Source organism: Suncus etruscus, chromosome 9 (genome assembly GCF_024139225.1).
Source record: "Suncus etruscus isolate mSunEtr1 chromosome 9, mSunEtr1.pri.cur, whole genome shotgun sequence".
Lineage (NCBI taxonomy): Eukaryota > Metazoa > Chordata > Mammalia > Eulipotyphla > Soricidae > Suncus > Suncus etruscus.
In genome coordinates this window covers 75206162-75216131 of record NC_064856.1, presented here as the reverse complement: position 1 = coordinate 75216131, position 9970 = coordinate 75206162, and the positions used below count along the sequence as shown (strand labels likewise).

Genomic DNA, 9970 nt, shown 5'->3' with positions numbered 1-9970 from the left:
CCACACCCTGTGACGCTCAGGGGTTACTCCTGGCTATGCGCTCAGAAGTTGCTCCTGGCTACTTGGGGGACCATATGGGACGCCGGGGGATCGAACCGCGGTCCGTCCTAGGCTAGCACAGGCAAGGCAGGCACCTTACCTCCAGCGCCACCGACCGGCCCCCTAACTGTAAAATTTAAGTGATAAAATTTTTGCTTTGACAGCAGATTCTTTTTTTTAGGATGTGCCAGAGATTTTCAAGGGTTATTACTGGCTCTTACTATGGAATTATTGATGAGGTATTTGTGGAACCAACATAGTATATGGTCTTCCAGGGACCCCGACCAGTGGGTAAAGCTGGAGACCACGTCAGTAATTCGCGGTTCTCAAAGAAGAATCAAAGAATAGAAGAGGGGCTGGGAAAATGAGACTCGAGATGAGGGTCCGATCAGGAGTCCAATTTAATAAAAGAAAATTTAGACCTTTTATAGACAATGCAAAACAGAGAGAGAGTAGGGGCGGGGAACAGTAGGAATTGCTGTAATTTTCCACGGGAACATCTTGATTTTACAAGGTTAATAAGATTATCATCAGTCAAGAGATTTACATTATTTTTGAGCAACAAAGTACAAAATCTAATCTCAGCTTGGGCCTTTTGACCCCTGTGTTTACAAGGACATCTTGGAGCCTAGTAACTCCCTAGCTCTAGGCTATTTCTATTTCTTTGGATCCAAGGGCAAGGAAGGCCACATGCAGTTTGTAAAAAGCACTTTGGCCAAGATTTTCAGAAACTTCATTTTGATTAGTGAGAGGGCTTTTTAATTATTCCAAACAGTCTCCAACAAATTCCCCCTTTTTTATTAATTCAAAGATGGGTGGAAACCCTGTCTTAGGCTGTCTGGTGGGCCCCCAGTGTCAGCACCCCAAAAGTAGCGGCTCGGGGAGCACGCAAGAAGGTTCTTGCATCAGTGCATGTAGGCTGGAGTGCCCTACCCCTAAGAGCCTGCACAAAGTTAAAGAATGGGGTGTGCTCCTGACTACTGGCACCAGGCTAATCCCGTCAAAGGCATTTCCACAGCCGTGTGAGGAAGGATTTCTTTCGCTTAGCGAGCCGTTCCAGTTCCTCAAAATCCAGTTCTTCAGGGGCGCTCTCTTCGCCCTCAGTAGTATCAGCAATGGGGGGCTCATGAGGCTGGAGCTGCTGGTAGTAAATGCCCACAGATTTTTTTGTAGCCTCATTAATCTGGGTTTTTATAAAGCCAATTAGGCGGCAAAATGCCCATGGACCAAAAGAAATGAGCAGCATGAACCCAATGAATGGGCCAAGCAGCGTGGATAGAAGGGTGGATAACCAGGGAGATGTGGAAAACCAATTTTTATACCAGCTTTCCTCCCTGTCCAAGGTTTTCTTGGTTTCAGCTAGACTTTCTTCAACCTTTTTTATGCTATCCTTAACAAGGCCTAACTTATCTTTAAAAAAGCAACATTCTTCTTTTAAGGCAACACACATTCCTCCCTCCTTTAAAAAGGCAAGGTCAAGGGCTCGGCGATTTTGCAATACCATTTCAGCCAAGGAGCCAACAGTTTGTTGTAAATAATCGAGACCTTTTTTAAGCTCCTCTATATCCTTAACAACAGTGTTTGTTAGAAAGCCTATAGACCCCTCAGTGCGGATGAGGGAATAGATACCTGTACCTGCACCAGCGGCGCCAAGGCCAACAAGGACGGCCAGGGTGATGGCTGTTACAGGTTCGCGTTTAGCACGAGAGAGACCAGGGGAGGTACCAGAGTGAGGCAATAAGTCCGATTCGTATTGAACAGTGAGTTTGGGCATAAGAATTGCCAAAACACAATAATCACGGTGAGCAAGAAAAACATTAACAATAATATGAGGGGTTAATCTGGTGGAGCAAACAAAAAAGGTGAAATTTGGGGCAATAAGAAAAAGAGCTTGTTCATGAACATGAAATGTTTGATTGCAGGTTTCTAGCAAGGGAATGGGAGGAATCATTTGGGGGCCAAGGAGACAGAGTCCATACCCCACGACTTGTCCCACTGTCAGTCCGTGTCTTTGAGGCTGTGTACCCCAGCGAAGGAGACCAGAGTCATTGGTGTAGAGGGGGGTTCCGAAGGCTGCAATGCCTTCATAGAACGGTGGGACCGGCGAGTAGCAAATCCAGCAGCGTTCATAGGGGGTTATGGAGAGAGCTTGGGCAGATGCATTAACCATTTGCAGGATGAGGTCAGCCGTGGAGACAGGTCCCGCAGGGATAGTAGGCTGGAACTTAGTAACAGCAGCGGCTGCAGCATCTGGCTTGGCTGTGAAGGAGCAGGGCGGAGGAGGGGGCAACGCCTTGGGCGGTGCCTGGGGTAAGAAGGGGCCACCACCGGAGGGGTGCAAAAGAGGATTGGGGCCAACAGCTATGGGGCGAGAAAAGGGGATTTCTTTAAGAAGTTTTATGGAAAAGGTAAAGCCCTTGTCATAGCCTGTACAGTAAAGGCGTAGGCCCCAAGTGAGAGTATTGTCCCAAGAGTATTTTTTGCCAGCTGTGGTAAATTGGATATGCAACGGGTTGCACCATCCTTTGTAGCAGGGATGCAGGGAACGTAATGGCCGCTTGATGGGGGGTCGAAGGCGGCGGACAGTGATAAAATCCCAGGAGGAAGAGGGTGTCCAATGAGTGTCCCCAGTTGTTTCACAGCCCCAAGCAGCGCAAAAAAAGCTAGATCTGTCTCCACAGCTGTGGGCTAAGGAGCGATAGTGTTGATCTCTATGGAAGCCTCCAGGACACACATAAATGGGTGTGTCAAGCAAGGATGATCGGCTTAAAGCGCTGTAGCAGCCGGGAGTAGCCTTGGGCTGAAGATCATTGTGAGGAGAAATAAAATCAGGGGTGACCCAGTAGTCGCTAGGCGTAGGAAGAGCACACATATCAACAAAAAGATCCGGCCATGGGACTGTGGGAGCTATAATAGAGGTGGCATTGGCTACATCGCCAGTCTCAGTAAGAATAACCCAGGTAAAGTTATAGACCTGGTAAGGGCCAGGAGCTGCAGCAAAGGCAGCAGGGGTGGGAGGGAGGGAGCTAAGAGTTAGGAAGAAGAGTAGTGGCAGGTTGTTGAACCGATTCTGCAGGTTCAGCGGCCAAGCTGTCATTTTTATTTTCGCCATCTGCAAGAGAAAAAGGAGAAGAATTCTCAGGGAGAGAGTCCCTGGGTTCATTGTATAATTTAACCAGTCTTTCTGGTAGCCACCTAGTTTCGTTGGTGGTGGGGTTGTGAATGCAGGCATGACCTTTCCCCCAAATGAGAACAGGGTGTGGTCCTTGCCAGAGTTCTCCTGGAGTTAGGCCTCTAGGATTTATCCCTACGTGTGCTTCGGGTAAAAGAGAGACGCAAGATTTGCAGGATTTGACTATCTCCCTTGCTTGGTCTCTGGTGATTTTAAATTTTAGCCTTAAGGTTTGGGCATTCAAATGATGTAACTGATGGGCCTGGATGGCTCACTGGACGGGGGTGTTATGCAGCAGGGCAGGCATAATTTGAGTGGCTTGATCTACTAGGGCATTTCTCTCAGCCAAAGGTCCAGGGAGGAAAGTGTGGGCTCTAATGTGTGCTACAAAAAATGGGTGGGATCTCATAAGTATAAGTTTTTGAATTTTTGAAAAGGCAGGCTGGGCATTAGAAGTGGGTTTAATGAAAGGTACAGTCTCAAGTAATGGAATAGAGGTTGCAATGTAGAAACTATCAGTATAGAGATTGAAGGGTTCAAAAACTGTTTCAAATACCCTTTGCACTGCAGCCAGTTCTACAAGCTGAGCAGATTTGTGCTCGGTAGTGAATTTCATGACCTTGCCCTGAACGCTCAAGGCCGCGGTGCCATTACAACTTCCGTCTGTAAACACAAGAGTAGCCCCAGGGATGGGCTGTAGTTTTGTAAGCTTGGGAAAGACAACAGGGTGAATTTGCAAAAATTGAAGCAGCTTGTCTGGGGGAAGTGATTATCCAACTCCCCAGAAAATCCTGTAAGGAAGACTGCCCATTCGTCCTGATTAAGCAAGAGCCATTGTACTTCCTTTTTACTATAGGGGATAACTATTTTTGCCGGATGGCAACCAAATAGCTTGAGGGCCTGCTCGCACCCTTGCTGTGCTAATGATACTACCAAGTGTGGGTAAGTAGCGAGTGTTTTGTCTGGGTTACTGGGTAGGTGTACCCAGAAGAGTGGGCCCTGTTGCCACAAGAGGCCTGTAGGAGAGAATTTTGTGGAAAAAATTAATAACCATAAGGGTTTATCTGGGTTGAAATATGTGATGAACTGGTTTTGTATGGCTGTGTGGACCAAGTCCAGGGCCTTGTGGGCCTCGGGCGTGAGGTTTCAAGGGCTGCTAGGATCTGTATTCCCTTTGGCTATGTCATATAAGGGCTGAAGTTCTCCAGTGGTTAGTTTTAAATAGGGGCGTAGCCAAGTGATGTCCCCTAAAAGTTTCTGAAGATCATTAAGCGTTTTTATGTGACCGGTCCTGATCTGAACCTTTTGAGTTTTAACTTGATTGGGGAGTAGTTCAAAGCCTAGAAACAGCTGTGGGGGATAGAGCTGTACCTTGTCCTTAGAGATAGTAAATCCCCTAGCTGTGAGCTTACTTATGAGGTGTTCTGCTATTTTGTTTAATTTTTGAACATCCTGTTCAGCGATTAAAATATCATCAGTATAATGAATTATATATGCAGAAGGGTAAGCAGTTCTGAGGGGGTCAATAGTTTGTGCTACAAATTTCTGGCATAGCATTGGGCTATTTGTCATGCCTTGCGGCAAAACCTTCCATTCAAAGCGAGGGTTTGGCCCCGCACAGTTAACAATTGGCAGACTAAAAGCAAAACGCTTACAGTCATCTGGGTGGAGAGGAATGGAAAAGAAACAGTCTTTTAGATCAATGATAATTTTAAAGCTATTTTTTGGAATGGCCACCGGGGAGGGCAGACCTAGCTGGAGCGCCCCCATAGGGACCATGGTTTTATTTATCTCCCGGAGGTCGTGGAGCAGCCTCCATTTTCCTGATTTCTTTTTAATAACAAAGATGGGGGTGTTCCAAGGGGATGTGGAGGGTTCGATGTGTCCTGCCTGGAGTTGCTCCTGCACTAACACCTGGGCAGCAGAAAGTTTTTCAGAAGACAGCGGCCACTGGCTAACCCAAACAGGGGAGTCGGACTTCCAAGTAATTTTATCTGCTTGGGTAGCAGGGGAGCCAGAAACCACCATCAAAAAGGCTGCTGAGGAGTTTTGTAGCCTAGGCCATGCCGATCTAACTTAGGTGTGGCCTCAATTGGATTAAGCATACCTTGCAAATTTTTTCCAAGCCCTTTGTGCAACTCATACCCTTGGGCTAGCATTTGTTGAAGTACACGGGGGTCCTTGCACTTAATCAGATAAAGACCCATTTGTTCCATGAGATCTCGCCCCCACAAATTTATAGGGAGCTCAGGAATAATATAAGGTGTGATAGTGCCCTTGTCTCCCTCATCATCGACCCAGTTTAAGGGGCAAGAGCTTAAAAGAACCTGCTTGACAGTACCAGCAACCCCGGAGACACTGTCAAGGGTGGGGAGGGCGGGCCAGTTAGAAGGCCAGAACTGGGGGCTAATACAGGTAGTGTCCGCCCCGGAATCTAGGAGCCCAGTAAAGGGTCTTCCTTCTATAGTAATGGTTAGAGGTGGTCTTACTTTGCTGATAGCTTTAATCCAATAGACCTCGGAGGAGCCAGGAGTGGAGGCACCACGTGTCTCGGGGAGAGCCGGGAGGGTTGTATCTAATGGTAGAGGCAGTGCTTGGGCTAGACGTTGTCCTGGTAAAATTTGCACAGGCCCGTAAGGGGCAGTGGCTAGCAGCATAATTTCTCCTGTATAATCATTGTCTACCAAGGATGGCTGAACTATTAACCCTTTTATAGTAGAGGAGGTACGACCGATAATAAAAAAGAACATCCCTGGAGGTGGGGGGCCAAAAACTCCTGTCCCTATGGTGACTACCTTGTCTTCGGGTGTCAATACTGCTGAGGTGGACGCACACAAGTCCACTCCTGCGGAGCCTGGGGTGGCTCTGATAAGGGGGGCTGTTGTGGTGTAAGCTCTATCAAGTCCTGCTGGAGGTTGGGGTTGCTTTGGGCGGGAGCCACAAACTGCTGCACCTGGCGAGCAGGTCTCTGAAGCCCCATTAATACTGATTTTTGTGGGCCCTGGGGCCGGGCCCTCCTGCCGTTTCCCTGATGGGGAGGAAGGGGGTTGCCTTCAATATCAGTCTTAGAATGGCAAGAGGCCACCCAGTGCTTGCCACGGCGGCATCGGGGACAGAGGGATGGTTTAGGCTCAGTGTTAGCTGTGGTGAGCACTGGGGAGTGCTTAGCCATAGGGCATGTCTTGACCCAGTGTCCTGGTTGACCGCATTTAAAACAGGTTTTTCCATTGGACTGGTTCTGAAACGCCACTATGGCCTGGCCTATTTTATGTACGAAGGGGTCTGCCTCGCTACACAGACGGATCATCTCGTTTAAAGGTTTTAGCTTATTTTGGCCACGAAGAATGGCTTTGCAGGTTTCATTAGCATTTTCGTAAGCAAGTTGCTTGACAAGGGGATTATTATAATCTGCAGAGCCCATAATCCTTTCTACCGTTTCCAGGAGTCTACTAATGAATTTATTGTAGGGCTCCTGGGGGCCTTGCACTGTTTGAGCCAGCGGAATGGTGGCCTGTCCACTTTTAGGCATGGCTCTCCAAGCCCGGAGGGCAGCAGTATTGATCTGAGCCAAACGAGCAGGGGAAAGCCTCTGTTGCTGTACTGTAAAGGAGGCAAAGGTTCCTGTGCCAGTAAGCTGTTCATAGATCTGATCTGGGAGGGTAAAACCTCCATCACCCAGGTTGGCAAGTTGCCTGCATCGGGCCAAAAAATCTGTTTCCCAAAGTATATAGTCAGAGCGTGGCAAGGTTGTGCTAGCAATTTCCTTCCATTCAGCAGGTAACAGTTCTCCTCCATCTCGGACTGCCTCAAGGCAAGAGAGGGTGTAGGGGGCATTATGGCCATAAGTATTTATGGCTTGAAAAAGGGTTTCTATAGGTTTGTGTTGGAGACGTTGGTATCTCCTAATCTCTGCCATGTGGTTGCCCACTGAAGGTGCAGATTCAGGGTTATCAGGGACTTGTTGTGGCTCTTCCTGAATGTCCTCAAGGGACCTAGCTAAAGCCTGAGCCCTCTGCCCAGCCTGGGCTCTATCTAGGCTGTGGCTGCAAGTCACAGCACCCGTGCCCCTTTGGTGGGATCGGCCCCGATCCTCCGGCAAGCGGGGTACGGGAGGGGGCAGGGAGGGGGTAGGCAAGGTAACTCGCTCGGGCTGTTGATTAAAAAATACAGGGAACTGATATGAGTCATAAGAGGCTTGAAGCCAGGCAATTTGTTCCTCCAGACTTTTAATCTCCTTAAGTTCTCTTAATTGTGTCTTTAGGTCGGCCTTACATTTTTTGAAGTTAGAGGGGACAGTCTGCCGTGCTAGAACCTGGGGTAGATTAGGCAGGCGGTCTGCGCTATACGGAGGGGGGGGAGCGCAGGGAGAAAGCCGGCCATAATCATAGTGGGCAGCCTCGTCCTGCAGGGACAGATTGTCTTCAGTATCTAAAATCTCCTCCTTAGTGGGTGCGCTGGCAATTATGGGGAAAAAGCCCTTGGAGGGTTCCAAGTCTAAATCTATAAGGCTTTCTGTTTTGGGAGGGGTGCTGCTGGCCCGAGATTGACTGCGGGAAGCCATTTCTACAACGGCTTCAGCCTTTTCAACAATGTCCTTGTTAACGGGGTTTTCCCCAAAAGAGTCTAATTCTGCTCCTGTAATAATTTTTCCAAGAATAGTCCAATAGAACTGCATAACCTTTCTATCTTTCTCTTTACCATATTTGGTATAGTATTGCAAAATCTCATCACCAATTTGTTTCCAAGTACTAGTAACTATTGGGGGTCTATTGACTACAAACCATGGACAAATATCATGTAAACATATAAAAAATTTAACTAAGTCTTTTTTCTTCACTTTAACGTTTTTTTCACCCAGCTCTTTCTTAAGATCTTTAATAAAAACCTCTTCTTTAGATAAAGTAGCCCCCATTTTTCCGGGGCGATAGTCCCAAATCTCTGGGACAATTGAACGGCGGTGTTAGTGATCACTTAGTCTAACCTTCCTGCACCCTGCCCTTAATATAAGGGTCTTACCGGTGTCTTGTGGACAGGCTCCCGGGACTCGCGCCTTTTGCCGTTCGGCCGGGTGTTCTGTTCTTCGAGCCTCGCGCTGGGCGCCACCTATGGTCTTCCAGGGACCCCGACCAGCGGGTAAAGCTGGAGACCACGTCAGTAATTCGCGGTTCTCGAAGAAGAATCCGGCCTGGAATAGAAGAGGGGCTGGGAAAATGAGACTCGAGATGAGGGTCCGATCAGGAGTCCAATTTAATAAAAGAAAATTTAGACCTTTTATAGACAATGCAAAACAGAGAGAGAGTAGGGGCGGGGAACAGTAGGAATTGCTGTAATTTTCCACGGGAACATCTTGATTTTACAAGGTTAATAAGATTATCATCAGTCAAGAGATTTACATTATTTTTGAGCAACAAAGTACAAAATCTAATCTCAGCTTGGGCCTTTTGACCCCTGTGTTTACAAGGACATCTTGGAGCCTAGTAACTCCCTAGCTCTAGGCTATTTCTATTTCTTTGGATCCAAGGGCAAGGAAGGCCACATGCAGTTTGTAAAAAGCACTTTGGCCAAGATTTTCAGAAACTTCATTTTGATTAGTGAGAGGGCTTTTTAATTATTCCAAACAGTCTCCAACAATAGTAAGCTTGGTATCAAATTCAATTGACTGAAAACAAGACCAGCACCTTATACACTTATCCACCTTATACATTAATCTCCATATACAGAACAATCTTAAGGAACTCCCATTCTGTCTAATTTAGTATAGTATCACAGGAACTGAAGTATGGTGTAAGCCTATTAAACTTTTATTTGCTCTCCAATATTTGGTGAACCTAATTCATATTTCAAATGAAATAGCACACTGGATATTTCTTGGGAAACAGGAAAACATTCTGGTTTCTCTAGCATTTTCTAGATTTGAACAAATTTTAAATTAATAATATTTAAGAAGTATTGTAACTATATCCATAGAGGAGTAAGTATATTCTTAAAACAAATGCCATGTTTTTTAATCCTTCCTCCTAGTGATCCTTATTGGTATTGCAGTGTATCACTAAAAAACTATTTCAGATAATTTTGGTATTGATTTAACTAACAGTAGTTACTCAAATCAAATATTTCCACTGTGGTACACTAGTCTGTAGTATAAACAATTAAAGTAAGTAATAGACTTTTCTTAGTCTCCTCTCATAATGATTGAAGTAATACTCTAAACCTATACTACGTTATTTTAAATTTTAACATGTACAGCTGTAACTGATACACCAATGAGCAGAAAAGAAATTTAGTCTTGAAGGGGTATTAGAGAAAAAAGTGGACTGGAAGTCAAGGACAGTAACCAGATAGCAAACCAAAAACGTGTTATGTTCCTAGGAGGAGAAGATTGATTAGTTTCACCATCATACTTGAATTTTGTAGGGTTGGTGATTCAAATAACATTCCAATACCACTTCTTATTTTTCTTTGTCACAGACAAATAGATCCTGGAGAAAGATAGTGGGCTATTATCTGGTTGTAACTTTAATTTTGTTTTTGCACCAGATTTAATTTCTTTGCTGAGCAAATCAACCCATCTTGCAATTAGATAGCCAGCTATTTATCTTGTGGGATTTTTTTTCTGTTTCAGGATATCAGTTTGCACACAGCAAGCCCATTAATAATACATCAATTTCTTAACCTTGAGAGTTTATTAATTAAATAATATTCTAATCACAGAAATAATAATCCCTTTTTAAACCCATTCATCACATATATATTTGGGGG

At 45.8% G+C, this 9970-nt stretch overlaps 2 protein-coding genes across 2 annotated transcripts; both read right to left on the bottom strand.

Moving 5' to 3' along the window:
- Positions 1 to 1039: 1039 nt before the first annotated feature.
- LOC126018581 (MLV-related proviral Env polyprotein-like) lies at positions 1040 to 3271 on the bottom strand. Its single transcript, XM_049780694.1, has one exon. The coding sequence runs from the start codon at positions 3269 to 3271 to the stop codon at positions 1040 to 1042; it is 2232 nt and encodes a 743-aa protein (XP_049636651.1).
- A 2749-nt stretch (positions 3272 to 6020) lies between these two features.
- On the bottom strand, positions 6021 to 8123 carry LOC126018580 (endogenous retrovirus group K member 5 Gag polyprotein-like). Its single transcript, XM_049780693.1, has one exon. The coding sequence runs from the start codon at positions 8121 to 8123 to the stop codon at positions 6021 to 6023; it is 2103 nt and encodes a 700-aa protein (XP_049636650.1).
- Between the last annotated feature and the right edge of the window lie 1847 nt (positions 8124 to 9970).

What these genes read in the sequence shown, in the direction of transcription:
- LOC126018581 (XM_049780694.1), bottom strand. Translation starts at nt 3,271, where the DNA reads ATGCCTGCATTCACAACCCCACCACCAACGAAACTAGGTGGCTACCAG.
- LOC126018580 (XM_049780693.1), bottom strand. Translation starts at nt 8,123, where the DNA reads ATGGGGGCTACTTTATCTAAAGAAGAGGTTTTTATTAAAGATCTTAAG.